General features: G+C 54.0%; 1 protein-coding gene across 2 annotated transcripts in view; it reads right to left on the reverse strand.

Annotated features, from left to right (window-relative positions):
• PPL (periplakin) overlaps nt 1-19,754 on the reverse strand; it is a 44,564-nt gene extending 24,810 nt beyond the window's left edge. For both annotated transcript variants that reach the window (XM_019660292.1, XM_019660291.1), the window contains exon 1: nt 19,520-19,754. In XM_019660292.1, coding sequence (XP_019515837.1) covers nt 19,520-19,581 — 62 coding nt within the window. In that variant the 5' untranslated portion in view covers nt 19,582-19,754. The remainder of the gene's footprint in view (nt 1-19,519) is intronic.
• Nucleotides 19,755-21,108: the final 1,354 nt, after the last annotated feature.

Consider the following 21,108-nt stretch of genomic DNA (forward strand, 5'->3'; position numbering starts at 1 on the left):
AAAGAGACGGGCCTCTAGGAAGTCTCACAAAGGTTTGTGACTATTGTTATTAAGGAAACTTACTGATCGTTGTCCAGCCATGTCTTTGTTGTTGTCTTCTTTAAACAAAGGCAGAAACAAAGACCAGAGAGGGAAAGCAACTTGGTCAATGTCACCCAGCCAGCCAGATGGTCAAGATTAATGCTTAGTCCCCCAATCGCCATCGAAAATCCTTTTTTACTAACTCCACGGTGGGGCCTCAGCAGCCAAACATCCAGCAGTTTCATCCTACCTGCACTCATTAAGCACCTACTCTGTGCCAGGCCCAGCACCACATACAGACACAACCTTACCCTCTGAGAATTCACCCCCTAGATGGGAAGGAAAGCAGCATTTATAGAAATAGTCATGAAACTAGGCAGCATAGGGGCTGGGGATGCCCAGAGGAGCCTCCTGACCGGCTGGGTGGGGCGGGGGATGAGCAGCAAAGGCTTCCACAAGTTGGTGGTGGTGGCTGGGTTCTAAAGGACAAGGAGGAGCTTGGGTTTCAATGAGGAGAGGGCACAAAAGAGACAGGTCCTGGGTGTGTCCCTTGGGGTGGGCCAGGGTAAGGCTCCTGACCCTCCAGCAGAGGGGGTCGCCGGCTTTTCAGAGTGGAATTCCTGCATTCAAGGCCTGGGACCCACCTACCGTGGCATGAAACATTCAGATTTCCAGGTATAACCCAGACCCTTTGAATCCAGGTCTCCAGAGCTGGGCGCGGGAAACTATTAAATATTGCTGTTGTTTGTACAGGTTCCCCAGGGGACCATGGTGGCCTCTAGGGTTTGAGGTCCAACACTGCAGGTTCTGCTGATATGGGGGAAAGCTGGGGTAGGGGACACAAATGGGTGCAGCAAACAGAAGCTGGGAGTCTGTCCATCCATGTCCCACACCTTGCCTGAGGGCCTGCTCTGTACGAGGCCTGGACACACAGGAACTAGTGGGGGGACAAGGGAATGACGGGACTCAGGCCACACCCTCTGCAAAGTCATCCAAGGAGGCAGCTTTTCTCAAAGTGGGGTCCCAGGGATCCCAGTCCTTTAAGTCACTCTCGGAATGAAGCCTTTGTCAGTCAAGGAAGTTAGAAAAACCCAACCCCTTGATAAGTTCATGAGCCAGTAAAGGCTCTGAGAAGTCCTGCAGTGGAGAAAGCTGGGGTTCAGTGTAGTGGCCAGGAAGGTTCAGAAGAGGGGACTGTAAATAGAGGATCTGGGTAAGGGCTGGGTGTCTGGGTCATGGGCTAACCCCCACTGCTGCCACCCCTGGCTGGGCAGACCACCTGGGCAATGTGAGCGCTTCCGGGCCCCTCAGTCCCACCCGGGCCACTGACCCTCAGTCTGGCCTGTTGTACCCAGACGTGGTGACTCTCAACCCAAATATTTAACCCATGACTATTCGGGCCACCAACAGGAACCTGCAGTGTGGGTTAGGTGGGGGGGCCTTGATCCTCTCAGGCCAAGCCTAGCCCACTCCCGACCCAGGCCAGCTCCCAATCCAGCCCCTTTTCTGATGATAGCAGGTACAAGGAAAGTGCCTTCTGGACCCCACCCTGGCCGGCCCATTACTCCAGTCAATGCCCAGCACTGAAGGGAGGGGCGCGGCGCTGGGCAGAGACAGTCAGCCCTAGGGACCCGGGTTCCTACTGGAGAACAAAGGAGGACTGAGCAGGCGCCTGCTGTCAGATAAGCGTGGGTTCCAAGTCCTGTTGGGCCCCTTACTATGTGGATCCTCTCAGGCAAGCACCTGACCCTTCAGATGCCTGCCTCACCTTCTCCATCTGTCGACTGGGGATGACCACAGAGGCATCATGGCGATTTGACACTTACAGACATCAGACAGGTTCACAGGCACCACCCCAACAGCATCCTCACCCTAAGTCCCCGGGGAGAGGTTTGTATGTCCCTTTACAGATGAGGAAAACAAGGCTCAGAGATGTTAAGGCATTTTCCCAGGGTCACACGGCTTGTGAATGTGGAGCCAGGATTCTCTCCTTGGGCAGTCTTGCTCTGGAGGTCACATGATCAAACACTGGGGCTAACAGCTACTCATAGGGATGCTGGGGAAAATTACATGAGCCGACATACAACAACAACCACAATCATCATAAGAGCATGAGCTCATATTTACTTTCTACATGTCAGACTCTCCACCCACGTCATACTTAATCTTCATTACAGCCCTTCGAGGCAAGTGTTGGCCCAGTGGGTAATCATTATGTATCAACCCCATTTTACAGATGTGGAAACTGAGGACCAGAGAGGTTCGGTAACTTTCCCAAAGTCACACAGTAATTAAATGTCAGAGCCAGAATTCCAACCCAGGCAGGTCCCAAGTCAGGCTGATAACAACCCCATGTGACAATCCTGCAGGGCTCCCAGCACACAGTAGGCACTTAGCAGGTTAACTTAAAATGCCAAGAACCCCAAACCACAATGGGACACCACTTCTCACCCACTAGGATGGCTAGAATAAAAAAGACAGACAGGGCCGGCCGAGTGGCGCGATGGTTAGGAGCTGGCTTGGGATGCCAGAGGGCCCCGGTTCGGATCCCACATATGAGGGCCAGTGACACTGACCTCTACACATAAAAAAAAAAAAAAAAGACAGACAATAACAATTGTTGACAGGACGTGGAGAAATCAGAACCTGCGCGTACTGATGGGGATGTAAAATGGTGCAAAGGCTTTGGGAAACAGTCTAGAAGTTCCTCAAAATGTTAAACCTAAAGTTGTCATATGAACCAGCAATTCCACCCCTTGCTGTGTACCCAAGAGAAATGAAAACATAGGTCCAGACGTCAACTTGTACACAAATGTTCATGGCAGCACTGTCCACAATAGCCAAAAAAGTGGAAACAAGCCGAATGTTTATCAATCGAAGAATGACAAAATGTGGTCCAGTCACACAATGGAATACAGTTCAGCCAAAAACGGAATGACGTGCTGATACCCGCTACAATATTGAGAAACCCTGAAACCATTATGCCAGACACAGACGCTCACGTATTGTATGATTCTATTTATATGAAATGTCTAGAACAGGCAAATCCATAGAAGCAGAAAGTGGATGAGTGGTGGCCAGGGGCTGGGCGTTGGGGGATGGCGGGGTGGCTTGCTACAGGGTGCGGGGTTTCTTTCTGAGGCGATGAAAACTTTCTCAAATCGATGATGGTGATGATTGCATAATTCCATGAATACACGAAAAACCGTTGAACTGTACACTTTAAATGAGTGAACTGTATGGAATATGAGTTGTATTTCAATAAGGCCCCCCCCCAAATTGGCAAGTGCCATTTATAAGTGAAAAGGTTTTTTTTTTCTTCCCTCACCCTCTTGAGTCAGTGCCACCTTGTATCCTATTTTCTGCAGAGGCTGGACCAGCTCCAGGTTATGCCCAGCTGCCTGGAAGATGGTAGTTAACGGAGGGCTGACCATGTGCTCTGCGGGTGCTAAGCACGTAACGTATAGATTAGCTCATTTAATCCTACCACCCTCCGAAGTAGCACCATTCTCCCATTTTACAGACGGGGACACTGAGACACAGAGCAATTCGATAACTTGGCCGAAGTCCCACTGCCAGAAAGCAGGGCAGAGCTGGAATCCGAATCCCAACCTCTGGAGCATGGTTCCAGCACTTTCACCCTTTGGGTTTGGGGTCCCTAATGAGAGGCCCCAAAGGGTCCTGCATTCATCCTGCCATCCAGCTGGCCAAGGGAGCCAATATGTATCCCTGTGAGAGCTCTGTGCCTGGAGTGCAGGAATACAGGCAGTGAGGGAACCCACAAGGAGAGGACGAAGATCCCAGGAGGGCTGGGAACTGGCTAGGCAGGTCCAGCTTTTCATCTCATTATTAAACCACGAGGGGCAGCTCGACGTGGCACCCGGAGGGCCATCAGCCCGGCTGATGGAGGCCAAGATATAGCCCCTCCCCATCATCCTCATCCCAGTCCTGTCTCACCCATGCAGATGGCACTCACCTGGCACCTCCACCCGCCCAGGATGGGGAGGGGAGGGAAGGGGAGGGGAAAAGCGGGTCTGAGGGACATGCTGAGAGAGGGACATGCCCAGCCCTCCCTCCACTGACTCAGAAGTTTAACACAGACACAGGTGCTGAGGGCAGTGGCTGTGGGCACTGGAAGGCATCCAGCCCCACATACTCATTACACAGATGAGCAAACCGAGGCCCTTGGAATTGAAGTCACCTGCCCAAGGTCACAAGGGGGGCAGCCGGTGTCTGGAGCCAGACAGGGTTCAAATCCTGACTGCACCCACCACTGGTGTAACCTTGGAGGGGCTACCGGATGTTTCCGAGCCTTGGTTTCCATCGTCTGTAAAAGAAGGGTGGTACACCCTAACTAGTTAAGTGAGGTGCATGGGAGAGGGTTGGGGTTACCTCTGGAAACACCAGAACTGAGTTTTAAAGGCCACTTTGGGGTTTGAGGACTGAGCTGAAGGTTCAGAGCAGCATCTGGGGGGCCCAATGCAGATTTCCGTTTTAAGCTCACAAGTAGGGTGTCACAGCTGTTTCACCAGCGCCTAAACAGTGCCTGGCACGCCAGAGGCGCTAAATGAAGGAATGCAAATCACCTAGCACATTGGAGAGGTTCCAAAATGGTGACAATGACATTTATTCACACAACACGTATTTGTTGCGTTTTTACTCCCTGCAGAGGTTGTTGCTGTCCACAACGAAATGGAACCCTTACGTTGCTCTTTAAACTACGTACAAGGTTCTACCTGGGGACCCTCTTTCTCTCCTGGGGACCCCCGCTTACCAGTGGCGTTTGATCCTGTGAAATAGTTTCCTTCTGAAAAACAGTCATTTCACAGTGACAACAGCCAGGGTAACATCACCAGGGAGAGGGGGCCATCAACATGGTGGGACTCCTGACACCGAGGAGGACCCCGGATCCTTCCCGATAACACATAACCTCCATCTCATCATCAGGGGCCAGCAGACAAACCCAGATTGGGGGCAGGTCTACAAAACACCTGCCCAGACCTCTCCAAACGTGTCAAGGTCACAGAAAACAAGACCGGGGAACTGTCTCACGAGAGGAAACAAAGGAGATGTGACAAATAAATGCGATATGGGATCCTGGAACAGAGAAAGGATACTAGGGGAAACGGGGGGATTAGAAAAATGTTGATAGCTTCGTTGCTTTTTTTTTTTTTTAAAGATTCCTTCTAGATTTCTGGCTTTTCTGACAAACCCCTACAGGAGTGGATGCTTCTGGGTGATGGGGTATCCAGGATGCCCACCTGTGGACAGACAGGGAGGAGGTGGGATGCCGTGGCCCGAGACCCCACCTGGTAAAAGCTGAGGGGGCCCAGGACTTGGCTGTTCCCAGAAATGGCCTGCCCACCCCAGCCCAGGCTGTGGTCAGGGGCTGCAAGTGGGTTTCACAAACCAGGTGATGGTCACACCAGCATATTAGGGCTGTTTCTCCAGAGAATGGGCCCAGGTGTTCTTCTCCCGGGCTGAGGAAGCCGGAGTTTGGTGCGAGTCCAGGAAGCCCCAGATCCTGTCCAAGGCATGTCAGGTAGCCCCGTTTACTTGGCTTGGGCTGCATAGGAGACTCCAGGTGCAAGGAGGGAAAAACAGGGGGCAGACCAGCTGGGGGGCTGCCTGGCACCACCTTAGAGCCCTGGGGATGGGTTTGAGGACACACTCAGGCACAAACAAGGGCTTTTTGGGTCTGAGCCTGCAGGCGCCAGCCTGGAACAGGCGCCTCTTTGTGTCCTAAGATGTACTCGGAGCGCTGGAACTGTGGGGAGAGGGCCTGGGAGCCTCACGTGGCATCAGGTACCCCCGCTCTGTCCCCAGGAGTTAGAAACTCAATAACTACAGTCCGACCTGCTTTACAGATGGCCACTCACAGGCGAGGAGGTCAGCTGCAAAATCGGGAGCTGGGATGGGAACCCAGGGCCATGTGATGCTTGGTGTGGCCCAGGATGGCCCATGGCCTGGTCAGTGGGCCAGCAGGGATTCGGGGACACAGATGGCACCCGAGGTCACTATGGATGCTTCACATGGGCATAGAAAGAGAACACACGCATCTCAGGGGACCCTCGCCACCCACCTCATTAGTCCCCACTTCTTGCTTTAGTTTTGTGCAGATGTCCTCGCCTTTTCCCGCAATATAGCTAGATGCAGCATAACCTGGTGATTAAGCACCCAGGCTGAAGGCAAACTTCCTGAACTTGAATCCTGACTCAGTCCTTTTAAGCTATAAATGACTTAGCCTCTCTGAGCCTCAGTTTCCCCATCTGGCAATGGGGGTCACGGCACTATGCATACCACAGGACTGGGATGGGGGTTGAGAGAGTAGATATAAAGTGCTGCTTCCGGGGCGGGGTAAGCGGGGAGCAGGCTCTCTGCTTCCACCTGGGGTCACCGTCCAGGGATGTGTGTTCCTTTTAAGGAGCTGGTAAAAGCCAGCAGCCGAGGCCCAACATCAGAACCCATTGGCACTGGAGAGGTAAAAACTGACTCCGGACCACCCACGGCATTCACACTGGTGCTCATGCCAGCCCAGACATGCTCTGGTTCTGCCTCATGGATACTGCCTCGCCTGGGCGTGGGGAATTCACAGGTACCCTCAGTATTTGGAAATGTCCCCTTCAGCCCCTGCAGTGAGAGGCTGGTGCACAGATACAGGTAATGAGGCTGCTGGTAGGATGCAGATCCCAGGCCTGGCCCCAGCTGAACCATCTTGGGTTTAGGCTAAGGATTGTGTCGGTAGGTTTGGGGATTTTAGAGGTATGGGGTGTTTCCACCACGGGGTTTCTGCTGTTCTGAGAACTCTCTCCTGTCTGCAGGAGGGAACCGCAGAAATGAGGGCGGGGAGGACCCGTCTACCCAGTTGTTCAAGCAGAACCCCAAGACCCACCCTGCCTGGTCCCTGCCTCTCCCTCCCCTGGTTCCACCTGGGAACAGCTCTCCCATGCTTCCATCCTCCCTCTGCCCGTATGGTCTCCACCTGATCAAGGTCACCATCTCTCACCTGAACCAATGCAATGGTCACCCCAACTGTCTCCCTGCACCCAACTCTTGCCTCCTTAAGCCAACTTCTGTACATTTGTCAGAAAGATCTTTCCACGATGCAACTAGATCATGCCACTGTCTGGCTTCAGGCTTGCTGATGCTCCCAAGTGCTCCCAGAATAGAGCTCAGACTACTGCCGAGGCCCACAGGCCCCCAGGACCAGCCACTCCCACCCCAGTCCTCATTCCTGTCCAGCCCTCATCCCGGTCCCACCCTCACTGCCTGAGTACACAGAGCTGTCTCCTGCCTCAGTGCCTTTGCACTGGTCATACCCTCTGCGGGTCTCTGTTCAGGGATCACCTGTAGGACCACCCTGGCAGAGACTCAGTCTCCTGGCCACAAACCCAGTTTTCCCACATGGTCTCTCTGCCTTCTTCCCAGGCTCAGCAGCCACCTGAAGTACCTGCTTCCCAGTTCCCTGCCCCCAGGAAAGACCTAGGCCCTCCAAGGACACCATGAATGGCCAACTCTCCAGCCCTCAACAGAGCCTCCCTTGCTTGCTGTCTTCAGCTCTCCCGGTCCAAGTCATGCTGCATCACCTGGCCCATTCTCCTTTCTATCCTGCCTGCAGGGAGGGAAACTGAGTCAACCTGGCATGGGGAAAGAACATAGGCTAGGGTGTCACCCCAACCTGAGTATGGGCTCAGGCAGTTTCCTTAGCCTCTCTGTGCCTCAGTTTTCTTGTCTGTGAAATAGGAATAAGAATAGATCCCATTTCAGAGGATTGAGACAATTCAAGCACTTGGGACATGGCTGTCACACCGCGGAGGCTCAGGGTTGCTGGGGCTTTTGTCTATTTTGTTCACTGTCATGTCCACAGCACCCAGCACAGGACTCGTCCCAGCAACAGTAGCATGAACTGAAGCTGGCATTTAGAGTAACGATGAACGTTATTTCACCTGCCTGGCCTTAATTTCCTCGTCCATACAATGGGGTTATGGCATCTGCTGGCCAAGGAGCAAACAGAAAGACACATCTGACAGGTGGGGAATATCCCCGAGGCGGGGGTTGGGTACTAAGTTATCTTGAGTTTAGGGCCGCCGTTGCCCAATAGAAATAGAATATGAGCCACATGTGTAGTTTAAACTTTTCTTGTAACCACATAAAAAAAAGGCAAAAGAAACAGGTGAACTTAATATTTATATATTTTCTCATTAATCTAACTTACCTATACATTATTTTGACAGGTAGCCAATAGAACATCATTATTAATGAGATAGTTTAGATTCCTTTTCTCATACTAAGTCTTGAAAGCCTGGTGTGTACTTTCACGCGCAGCACATCGAGTGTGTTCTCAGCACATCTCACCTGGCTGGTGGTTACTGTACAGGATGACGCAGCTCAGGGTGATCTGGGAGCCTCTGGACCACTTTGCTCTAAGTCCACAGCGTCTGTCAGTTTTGCCCCGATGAAGCGGACAGATGTTTGGCACATCTACCCGCCTTGCTCAGTGCCTAGTTCCTAGGAACACGTCATTAATTCCCTTTGCTCCGTGCCACTCTCCCACCAGACCCACACAGGCTGGCCGGATGCCTGCCCATGACCAGGTCTTGTCTATGGGTCCCTGGCTGCCTGACTTCAAAACACTCCAGGGCTCTCAACTGCGCCCAGTAGAGCATGGTGCCTGGGTATGGCACGCCAGGGCACGTAGACCACGGCCCAACAGCCCATGCCAGGTCTCCACAGCTGTAGCATTCTTACCCACAGGCCCCAGGGCAGAGCCGGGGGCACCTGGCTTGCTACCCAGCCATCCTTCCCTCCAGGCTGGGAGAATGGCCTCTTTCCTGCACCGCCATTCCGGGGAACAGGTTACACCCCAGTGACTGCCCCAGCTATTCCTTCCTGCCCAGAACTGTTCTGTTTCTCCATCAGTCACAGCCCAACTTGCTCTGTCTTTCTGTGTGCAGAGATGGGAGTTGGCAAGGACATGGCATGTCTGGTGGGGTCAGCCCTCCGTCCCTGGCCAAAGCCACCTCACCTTCCAGGCCCGAGTCAGTCCCCAGGTTCTGTCCCTTGATCACATCTACAGTTCCTCCCTTTTGGGGTTAATTCAATGGGTGTGCACAGGAGCAGTCCAGAGCAGAAGGCATCAGCCCTGGAATGTCTGGAATGTATAGGAGTGCACACCTCTCCTGGAACAAACCAAGCCCCTCCCAGAGCCCAGAGAAGGGGCCTGGCCTTCTGCTGGCCACCGTCATCCTCTTCTGGGTACCGCCTGCGTCCAGGGCCAGCCAGGGCCTGAGTGGCTCTCTAGAAACCTCCAGACCTGGAGGGAGGCTCACCTTGGGTGCTGGGTAGTCCTGATCTCCTCCACCTTCTTTAAACACTGCCTGGCTGAGACTGCGAAGGCTTGTTACTTTCTGATTTCTGTGCTCTCCCCAACACAAAGGCACACATACTAGGCACTCAGGAAATGACTGCTGAATATGAACAATTAAACACTGAGAGCACCTACTAGGTGCCTATCACTAGCTCAGTCCTTTCATGCATTACCCATTGAAGTTTTGCAGCCCTAGTAAGTAGGCACCCTTATGGTTACTGGGGTGCTTTCTTTCTTTTCTTTTTTAAAGATTTTATTGGGGAATTGGGGGAGAGGAACAGTGTTGGGGAGTCGGGGAAGGGGAACAGACAAGTTGCTGTCCTTTTGTTCTTCAGTTTGGCTGCAGAGGACATCACTTCACTGGCCCATGTTGGTATTATCATTGCACTCTTCCCCGGGTGAGGCAGTCACACACCGGCCATTGGATCATGGCGGCTCACGGCGGCTCACGGCAGCTCAGGAAAGCTCACACCAGCTGCCGGCCAGCCCCACTGCAGCCTACGCAGTCACCGGCAACTCACGGCAGCCCAGCTCCAGGTCGAGCTGTTGTTCACCATCTTAGCTGTAAAGGGCGCAGTGTCACTGGCCCATGTGGGATCCGAACCAGGGCCCTGCTGCTCAGAGCTGGCATCCCAAGCCAACACTTAACCAACCATCACTTGGCCGGCCCACTGGGGTGCTTTCTTAATCCTGCCTATTAGGCTATAAACTTTTGGACAATAAGGACTTACTCATCTTTGGGGGGGTCCTGTCTGTAGACCTTAATTCCAGGTTTTGCATAGTCTTGGGGCTCAATAAATAGGTGTTGAATTGAGCAGATGTTTTATAGCACATCAGCAACTCCTGTCTCCCCATTTTCCCAATGAAGATAACAGGCTCGGAGAGGTTAAGAAACCTGCCCAAGGTCACACAGCCGGGATTTGTACAGGTTCTAGAGTCAAGTCACCTCCTCAGAACAAGAAAACATCAATACCAATCCACAAACAAAGAGAGAAGAAGACAAGAGGAGAGAGAGGTGTAGTAAGGTGTTCCCCACCCAGGGAGGCACAGCGATTTGCATCTTGTTGACACCCTTGTCAGGACCATTAATCCCAGGGGTTGGGTAACCATCAATGATGGCAACTGAGGTTGAGTCACTCTCCTAAGATGCCACCAAGAGGGGCTCCCAGCCTGTCCCTCCCTCTGAGCAGGCCTTGGGGAGGGGGAAAGGAGCCGGCATGGAGGGCACACCTCCCTGGCCATGCCCTACCCAGTGCCTGACACACGTTCACACTTTGATCTCATAACAACCCGTTGAGGTCAGTACTATTATTGTTCCCACTGCAGATGAAGAAACTGAGCTCAGGGAGGAGGGGCAACGTGCCACAGGGTTAGTAAACGTCTATGCTGGGGACTGCTGCCACCCCAGCTGGTTTTCTAGTTGGTCAATATCTTTAGATATTCTATTATTGCTGAATAAATTTTCAGGTTCGCTCCCTAACTCCCTGTAATGTCTCCACCCCTCTTACAGCCCCTGGGGATAGGCACCTGTCCATTACCAAACCCCTGTAGACAGGAGTTATTGAAGATGTGCTATAAAATGTCTGTTTAATTTAAAACCTATTTATTGAGCCCCAAGCCTATGCAAGGCCTGGAATTAAGGGCTATAGAAGGATTCCCTCAAAAGATAAGTAAGTCCTTCCTGTCCAAAGGTTTATAGCCTAATAGGCAGGATTAAGAAAAGCACCCCAGCAGCTATAATTACAAAGATTCAGATCACCTGGGTCAGGGTATTTTCATTCACTCTGTTCATTCAGGCCTTATATCCTAATTTTAATTGTGAGACTATAGCTCAGTCCACTAAAATGCAGGCAAAGAGCACAGAGAAAGCAGCATAATAAATAGGAAGTACAAAACAACATGGCGTAAGTCCAAACACATCTGCCATTACAATAAACATGAATGAGTTATACTCACCTGTTAAAAGATAAAGACTCAGAAAAGAATACGAAAATAAAACAAAAGTCAGTTCTAGGCCATTTTATAAGACATGAAATGATACAGGAAAGTTCGGAATGAAAGAATAGAGTAAGACAGACTGGACAACTGCTACTGAAAGGGGTAAAGAAGGAGCATGTAAGTCTAAGACAAGATGGACCGAGGCAATCAGTGTAGATATGTGGTCCCCCCCCCTCCCCGGGCTGCACACCGAAAGACTGACATCTGGGCCCCGCCTCAAAGATTCTGACTTAATTGGCCTCCAACAGGGCCTGGCCTGTGCGTTTCAGCTCCTCAGATGATTCTAATGAGCAGTCAGGGCTGGGAATGAGGAAACAAACCACAGTAATGCGCTCCAGGACTAGGGGAAGCGGACTGAGGAAGGATCCTAGATCTCTACAGGAAGGAAGTCTTGTGAGAAAGCAGAATACAGGAAGTGCCCAATAAATACCAGATTGGTTGGTCAATTGACTGATACTCTCCCTACCAGAAACTTCCATGGTAATTAGATAATAAATTCCTCCACACCCAGGTATGAGTTCTGGGGAAGTAGGTCCTAAACTGAGAGGGTTGTTGGTATGGTAACTAGGGCTTCCTTTCATGGCCTAATGTGTTTCTGCGTAGAGAAGGCCACCCCACCTCTGGCCCGTGTCAGGCATGTGCTTTTGGGCTCTTGTTACAGACACACACAAACATTCAAGCCGTTTTGGGTAACACCAGGGCACATCTTGAAGATTGCTGCAAGGCTTAAACGGGGCTCAAGTTGACTTTGGCACCCCAGGTGTTAGGACAGTATTCCACATTTAAGACCCCTTAACCAGCCTCTGTTTATTAAGCCCCTACTACATGCCTGATACTTTACACACATCATCTCCTGTCCTCTCCACAATCCCACAAGCTCCATTTCACAGATTCAAAACAAGCCTTCCACCACTGTTTACTGAGCACCTACTATGTGCTAGGTACCATTCTGGAGGTTCGGGAATGACCACGCAGCATGCAAAGTCCCTGCTTTCATGAAGCTTACACTCCAGTGATAAAGAACAAAGCCCACAAAGGGGCACGAATGTGGCCGTGGCATTTAGAACACATGACAAGTGGCACAACTGGGCCTGGAAGGCGGGTCCTCAGCTCCCAAACCCAGGCTCTTCCTACTCTCCCCATCTTGCCCGCCATCGCTGCCCATGGGCCTGTGCTTCCCCCTCAGTAAGAGAGGGGTTTGGTTGCCCACTTTATAGTTGGGAAGAGTCAAACTCCTTTTCCGGAGCAACAGGGCTACAGCCCTGTGTTTTTGGTGGCACAGACTCCGAATCCTTCCTCAACCTTCAACTGGAACGAAAAAAGTCCCCACGCCCTGGACAGAGAAAACCTTAAAAGGTATGAGTCTGAAATCTGAGTCCAGGCAGCTGGAGCAACAAAGAATTCTGCACACGACTGTTTCCTGCAGCTCCACAGTCCTCCAGGGTCAGCAGGCTGTGGGTGGAGCTACCAGCCAGCGAGCCGCCTGATGTGAGTTTATCTCACAAGACCTGACAAAACCCCTCTGCCCAGGAAAAGGACGACTGGCAGCTAGCTGGGACGCCCGGCCAGCCGGCTTGCCTGCTCCCAGCTCAGAGAACGTACAACTCCTCGGGCAGATTACTGAAACTCTGAGCCTCACCTGGAAGATAGACGAGGGCGGTATTACCTAAGAAAGACAACATACGTATAATTTAGGGCAGTTGTGCCAAGCTAGGACTCAACCTCAGAGCCTCTTGTACGTCCACACCTTCTCCATCTACCCCTCACTTTAAAAAACTTGAAAACGCATAACCGAACTCGAGTATGCAGAAAAACCCTGAAAAGAATCCTACCACCACAATTTTGTTGCTGTTCCCATGTTGCCATATTTGCTCCAGATTTTGTTTAAAAACAAAAAAAAACGCTATCATATATTATCTCTTCGCCCCTCCTTGGGGGATGTAATTTTGGAGCTGCTGGTTTCTTCCTAAGCCTGTTTTATATTTTCAATACATATCCGTGCGTGCATCCAGAAACGTTACATGGAATTGCATCGTATGCATGTTTTTAAACATGTACACAAACATACTCTTTGCATCCTCCATCAACTGGCTTTGGTCTTGCAACATGATGCCTTTTCGTGCACATGGATGCACACCTCGCCGTCTCATGCTCTTCAGAGCTTTCTCTTCTGGTCCTAGATGCCCCCCTTGCAGAAGCCTATCGGGCTGGTTAGGGCCCCTTTGCCGCCACTGTCTCAGCTTCTCACCTTGCATGGTTGCTGTCTGTTTATTGAGCTCACAGGAGGTGACTGGATGGGGGCGGGGGGTCAGTGGGCACTGTCTGCTCTGGCGCTTGCATTCCTGTCTACAGGTAAAACCCAGCCCCACCTTCTTGGTCAGGGTGTGTGTGTGTGTGTTTGTTACTGTGATGTTTAAGGATGGAGAGACTCTTAGCAAGCAGTCCCCACGGCTCTCCCTCATTCATTCACTCAGCATCTGGGCCACACCAGCCAGTCTCTGGGGGAGACAGGTACTCACTCCCATCTGGGCACCACACTCAGTCCAGTGGCTGAGATAAGAGCCACAAAGGAGACAGGAGACAACAGAGGAGGTGGGTCTGCCCCGGCAGAGGAAAAGCAAGCAAGCGAAGAGGGATGGGAAGAGCGGTCCAGGCAGGGAACAGCGTGGGCAAAGGCCGGGTGGCTGGATGTATTGGGAAAGGTGAGGGTGAATGGTCTGCGTCCATGCTGTGCAGGGCAGCAGGTGCCAGGGCCTGAGCACAAAGGGAAGCCCAAGGCAGGGGTTACAGCAGCAAGGAGCAGGATCAGATCTGCATCTTGCGAAGAGCTCCCTGGCTGCCGTGGGGAGAAGGGACTCGGGGGTTGGGGTGGAAGCAAGAACTGTGAAGAGGCTACTGCAGTGCCCCAGGAAGAGGGGCTGGTGGCCCAGCCTGGGCTGCTAGCTCTGGGGGGCAGGGAGAGGTGGGGGAAGGCGCAGGGCTCGACCTGCAGATAGATCCAGCCTGCCTGGAGGCAGAAAGGGGTCCCAGGGGCCTCCCTCCGAGGCTCGAGAGACTGTAACACAGAAGACCAACCAAAAGCAGAGAGAACAAAGACCAGAGGCTATTTTCCTCTTCCTGCTTCTGAGGCAGGCTGCGGCAGGCCAGGGCAGGCAGGCTGCGAGGGTGGCAGGTTGTGGTGGCACGCTGGGAATCCTGGGTCCTCCTCCCTTGACAAGGAATCTTGGAAATGCTCTCAAAGGTAGCCTCTTCCCCAGCCCCCAGGACCCTCCTGACGCCCCCTCCCTCTCCTTAGGGCATTGCCTAAGTGGTGTGAATTGAGCTAAGCCTCTCCCCCAAAACTCCCTGTCCCCAAGTGATTACCCCTGACAAGCCCCAAAATGCCACCATTAGCAGCCATCCTTAAAGGTTCGGCTGCTTCTGTTCTGAATCTAATTTGTCAGGTCTCGAGTGGGCAAGTGAGGGCAAAGCCAGAGAGAAGAGAGGCAGAAAAGATTTCTGGGGGGGAGGAGTCAGCGAATACAAAAGCCAATCACTGCACCATCTGGCTCAGGGCAGCCCCTAGACAGCTGCCACCAGCCCCAGGTCCTGGTGGGGAGACCTAGTTTCCCTCCCCAGGACCCCCAGAATCAGCCATTTGTGAGCTGTGAGCCCAAGGTGAGTGACTTCACTCTTGGTGTCAGTATTACCCTGTGTGAAACAGGATCCCACCACCAATGGCAGGCACGGTGTCAGAATGAGATGCTATAACATCCAGGCCATGCCAGGCACATAGTAGGTGCTTGAGAAACGGCTAGACAGATTACTGAAGTCCAACCCCCGCTATGGTTAGAGGTAGGCTCTGCTGACAGGGAATGCCTCCCTGTCCAATTGTTCAGCCTTTCCAGCTGTCACCGATGTGCGCAAGCATGGTAACGGTTCAGGCTTTCCAGCTGTCACTGACGTGTGTATGTGTCTCCGTGTGGCTACCTAAGGAAGGGGGGAAGTGATCCACATGAATATTGGGATGGATGGATGGGAGTCAGCTGACCCCATGCCGCACCCAGGCTGCAGCCTCCACAGCTGGAGGAGACCAGCTGCCCTTGTCAGCTCTGGGCTCAGCACAGTCTTTCACAGCAGTGTGTGATTATGAATCCTGGCTGCTGTGGTTTACTGAGCACTCACCATGAACCAGGTCTGGGGCTGGGCCCATCGCGCGCATTGTCTCGCTTGATCCACCCAGCAACCTCGCCAGCTGGGGAGTGGCTATCACATTCCCATTTCACAGATGGGGAAACTGAGACTCAGAGATGTTAAATGACGTGTCCAAAGTCACACAGCTCAGGAGAGGCAGAGCTGGGCTTGAACTGACACCTGGCTACATCAAACGCTACGCTCTTAGCCACCAAGAGGCTCAGGGTACCCTGAGGAGGGTCCATGTCCCTTACACTAACCTCCAAAGCCTTGGGCCTGCCTCCCACCCCAGCTGCCCCATTACGACTGGGCCGTTCTCACAGCACCCTGCCCATGCAAGGTCGGGAGGCCAGGCCAGGCTGCTGGGTGCTTCCTGGGACCCGGGCCCGGGTAGATGAGCAAGATCAGTCCCCTTTTACAGATGGGAACGCTGAGGCTCAGCGAGGCCAAATTTCTTTGCCAAAATCAAACAAGCAGAATTCACTCTAACTCCAGAGCTGCCTCTTAACCGTTCCACTCCTCCCCATGACAGGTTGGACACCTTCCCCGGCAAGTCCTCCCTGATCTCGCAGGTCTCCACCCTGACAGCTCTGACTTCAAACCAGTTAGGTAGCACCAGAGCCACTAGGCTGGAGACATCTGTCCAGTTCCATCCCGCTGGGGACAACCACTCCCGCCTGGCTCCCACCACCCCTCGAGACGTAATTAAGTAGAATGCCATCAAGTACAGGGAGATTGTCCGTGTCTCTTCCATATCCAGAAATGGCACCCTAGAGTTGTGCAGTGCATAGCCTGTCTATCAGCATCCAGCTCAGGCACACAGTAGGTGCCTTATCTGCATTTGTTCAATAGTTATATTCACTATAGCTGCCATGGACTGAGGCCGCCTATAATTCTTAACCCTTTCTTACATTGCTTCATTAAATCCTCATGCCAACTATATCACCAGGCAGGTACTATGCCTGTGCCCATTCTACAAATGAGAAAACAGCAGCACAGAGAGGCCAAGCATCTCACCCCAGGTAGCACACAGGAAGTAAGGGCTGGCTGGGGCTGCACTCTTAGCCACAGAGCAGGAGGGTGGGAGCAGGTCTCCACCCCACCCCTCCCCGCTGGGCTGGATACTGTCCTCAGTGACCTGCACCATCGGGCCTGACCCTGTCATTAGCTCAGGTGTGAACATCAGCTCCCACACGTGTCATTAGAAACCAGGGCGACAGGAGCAGCGAGGTTCACACCCTATCCGGGACCTCCCCAGTTTCAGCTGCTAAAGGCTGACAAACAGGGAGGGGCGGTTTTCTCTGTGGGGGTGCTCCATTCACTAATTTACACTTGTGCAGCCCAAAGCTGTGACTGCCTGGGTATGATGGTCACAACTCCTGGCTCCTAGGTACCGTACCCTCAGCTGGGGCGGTGATGCTGACCCTCTGTCTGGGTACCTCCTATGTGCTAGGGGCATTCTCTCCACTGTCATATTTGCTCCTCCCAGCAACCCCATGCAGGAGATAGTAACATCATCCCTGCTTTGCTCAGAGAGGTTCCCTGACTTGCCCGCAGCAGATGTGGCAAAGCCAGGATCAGACATGAGGCATTCTGCCCCAGGGCCAGAGCTCCCACCCACCACGCCATGCTGAATCTCAGTGGCAACCCCACCCTCCCCCAGAAAACACAGGAGGCCCCCAGAAACTCAGGGTGAAAGAATAACTTGGGGTCAGTGCCCCATGACCTGTGACTAACCACATCTTAGAGCTACAAGTACAGGGCTTGACATGGGGTAACACAAAAAATTCTTGTTTAGATAATAGGGCAAGAACCTGTTCTCCACCTGTCCCCGCCCCACAATCTGGTCCCTGAACTTGACCCCACGGAGGGAAGGGACAGAGGGGTGCATTGGGCTGGTGAGACCACGTGGGCAGGGAAGCACCCGGCGCCTACTCAGGGCTGTAACTGTGTGAGGCCATGGCAGCTAAAAGGAAGGGTCTCTCGCTCTATCCTGGGGAGAGAATCAGGAAGCCTTCTCAGAGCAAGACACCTCCAAAGCTGGGATCTGGGATCAATCAGATCAGTCAGTCAGCCAAGGGCAGAGGGTGGCTGCTTTGGGCCAGGAGTATGGCGAGGGGCAGAACCCCATGTCCTTGCCTCAAGCCCTCAAAGTCCTGGCAGCTATAAAGGATGGGAATCCTTCCTACCCCCTGCTGGGGAGGCCGAGTCCCTCGCAGCTTCTCTGGGTTTATTATAACCTTCTGTTAGGTCCAAGCCCAGGCCTTGGGGGACTGGACGCAGGGCGAGGCCTGGCCCATCTCCTGGTGTGTGGGTGTGTGCCTGTGTGAAGGACTGGAGGGGCCCGAGTCTCTGTGGAGGGGAGAACAGTACAGTCTTCTGTGGCTGGCACGAAACATGCAATTGTGCAATGCCCGCGAGAGAACAGCTCAGGGACTGGACAGGACCCCAGCTGGGTTTGAGAGCCAGCTGGACCCGGCCACAGAGGAACAGCCCCATCTCTGGGATTGTGAAAGACCAGGGAGGTTGGGGAGAGGGGGGCTCTAAGAGGAGGGGAAAAAATGAGTCTGAGCTTGAAACAGCCCAAAGGAGAGGTGGGGGCGGGTGGGACCCGGCAGTGGAATTTCTGAAAGGGCTGGAACTCAAGGCAATGGAGTGCCCACACACCCTGCACCAGCACCCAGCCCCGGAAGCACCTGTCAGACAGGTCTGCCTGGGCTGGACCACAAGGGTGGGGTGGGAGCCCTGGCCAGAGTCTTCTCACCTTCATCTGGAGCCTGGGAGGGTGTTAGGAGCTGCTCAGGGGCAAGAAGCGCCAGCTCAGGGTGAGGGCACCCTGGGGTGGATACTCAGGCAGGTGGGCTGTCCAACTCTCTAAGTCCCCTGCCTGCCTGAAGCCCCTTGTCAGGAGAAATTTGGTAAAGTGCTCCCTCCTAAACGGGAGCCCCCACCCCATTTTCCCTAGAGAAGGGACCTGACCGGGCACCGAAGTTCCACCCCCTCCCTCAATCTCAGCATCTCCACGAGGCTCCCCTAAACTGGTTATTAAGTGAATACATTAGGCTTATCAAAACGGACGTGGGCTGCCCTTTCTATGCAAACACATCAAGACATGTCATTCCCTTCCCAGGCCGCCATGGGAACCCCGGGCTCAGAGAAGCTGCCAGTTTCGGGGCTGGTGGGGGGAGGGCCACGCCCCTGAGAAATCTTGCAGCCAGAAGGAGGTCCCGACGCCTCCCCGTCATGGCTGTCCCCGGGAGGTGGGAACAGGGGGTTCCTCAGCCTGTGCTCCTACACCCAATCGGTCTCGCACCCACCGGTTCCTTCTGCCAAGGCCCGAGTGCAGGGTGGCAGGTGGCACACCCTCACCCAAGGCGCCTTCCCCACCTCTAGCCTCCCCAACACCAGTAGCACCTGCGCACTCTCCAAGAAGCGCAGGTGAACGCCCCCCCGCCACGCCCCAGCTCAATTTCTCCGCCCCCTTCTCCTCTAGAAGGTGCTTCCTAGGTCCCCCGCGCCCACCCTCCACCCCCGCCTTACGAGTAGCCAAGCGTCCTCCGGGTACACCGCTCCCCACCCTGGCGGTTCTTTTCTGCACGGAGGTCCCCCCTATACCTCCAGCTCAGTTCCCCACCCTCTAGGCGCTAAGTCAGTGCTCTTTGGGTTTTTAGAACTCTCAGGCGCCAGAAACCGTGTTTTTCCCTCGGGCGACCCCAGCCCATTCCCATCCCCACCGCGGCGTGCTTTCCCAGCTCAGTTCCCGCTTTCCCGCGCGTCGCGCACTCCTGGCTCAGTTCTCCGCCCCCCGGGCCTCCCAGGGCTGTGCTTCCTGGGCTCCCTGCAGCCCTCAGGGCCCGGCCGTTCCCCCTACTCCCTGGGCAGCGCATCCCGGCCCAGTGTGCCCCGCAGCTCACGGGTTTTGCGAGGGCGTCTGGGCGCGGCGTGCGGACGCCTCCTCACCTCCGGGTCTGCACTGTGGGGCTGTATTTGCCTTTGTTTCTCTTCTTGAAGAGCGAGTTCATGGTGGCAGTCGGGGTGCGCGTGCGGTCAGGCAGCTGGTCACTAGGCGGCGGGAGGGCCCTGCGCGCACCGGGGGGCGGCAGCGGGCGCAGGTGAGCGAGCGGCGGCTCCGGAGCCCGACTGCGGAGCGGCTGCAGCACCCAGCCACTACTCGCGGAGGGCGGGGCGCCCGCCAGCCACCGGTTCTCTGGGCGCTCCCGGGAAGGTGGTGCTTACCTTCCCGGAGGAGGGGCCACCGGGTGGGCGGTGCTTCCGAGAGCGTCGGGAGCGCGCCCTTGGCCCGACCCGAGCGAGCGCAGCGCCTGGCCTCGGCTAGGGGTGGGGTCACGGGGTCTTGTCCGGATACCCCGTTCCCAGCCCAGGCACTCCAATGGCTGGGTACCGGGCGGGGACGCACAGGCCGTTTTCCCTAGTACTCTCAGCCCCACCCTCACCCCCGGGGCCTGGCGCGCCCCCTGGCTGAGAGCCCTCACCTGGCAGCTCTGCTGCCTCTCCTGTTGGCTAACACCTAGCTGGGCCCCCAGACAGCTGTGGCAGAGATTGGACACGGGTCTCTGTGCCCTGGATAGCTAGTGAGTTACATTCAAGTGGTAGCAGTGTAGATGGCAATTGAGAAAAGACGGCTTTGGAACGCACCGCCCAAGTTCAGATCCTGCCGCCACAAATGGTCGGCTGACTCCTTGGCAAGTCTTCTTTAGCACTCCCGGCCTCGGTTTCCTTATTTGTCAAACAGTGATAACCGCCCCCATCCCAAAGGGTTATGAAGAGATTCTTGTAGATAATCCACACAAAGCGCTTAGCACAGTGCTTGGCCCAAAAGTGCAGGAAGCTTTGCCATCATTTTCATCGTGCCATCTAGGGCAGACAAAAAAATCCTTTGAAACTTTAATAACTCCAGGCCCTGGCATGATAGAACTACTGCATGGCTGTTCATAAAAGCTACTAGATTCCGGTTCAGAATAGCTACATTGCACAATTCTGCCAGCATTGTGCCTGGGTTACACTGTGTGTTGCTGTGTGCCTGGGGTACATGGGGGACCAGTGTGTACCCAGGGCACACTGTGTGCATTGGAGAAGGCGGCAGCTAGACAGACAGTAAACCCAGTCTGACTGTGAGCCGGAAGGAGGCTCCCAAGGCTGGGAGCGTTCAGTGACACCCTGGAGGGCACTGGGGATTCTGAGACCAGCTGAGCACACAGTCTCCAGGGGAGATGTCAGAAGGCAGCAGACATTATGGCCAAAGGGCTATTAGGGCTCAGATGAGCGCAATGATGTCTGCCGGGGAGGGCGGCAGGAACCCCCACTGAGCTCCCAGAGACCTCAGGTCAGTCCCTTGCCCATCTGTTTTTTATGATAAAATAAAGAGATGGGTGGGGAAGTGGATTCCCAAGAGCTTACCCTGCCCAGACCCTGCAGCATTTGAAAACAACTAATGTCCTCTGGGCCTTCTCTTGTTTCTGCCAGCAAAGGACTGCGGTTTCAGTGTTACAGAGACTCTAGGAAACCTTATTCTTTTTTTTTAAGATTTT

Source organism: Hipposideros armiger, unplaced genomic scaffold (assembly GCF_001890085.2).
Source record: "Hipposideros armiger isolate ML-2016 unplaced genomic scaffold, ASM189008v1 scaffold_315, whole genome shotgun sequence".
NCBI lineage: Eukaryota > Metazoa > Chordata > Mammalia > Chiroptera > Hipposideridae > Hipposideros > Hipposideros armiger.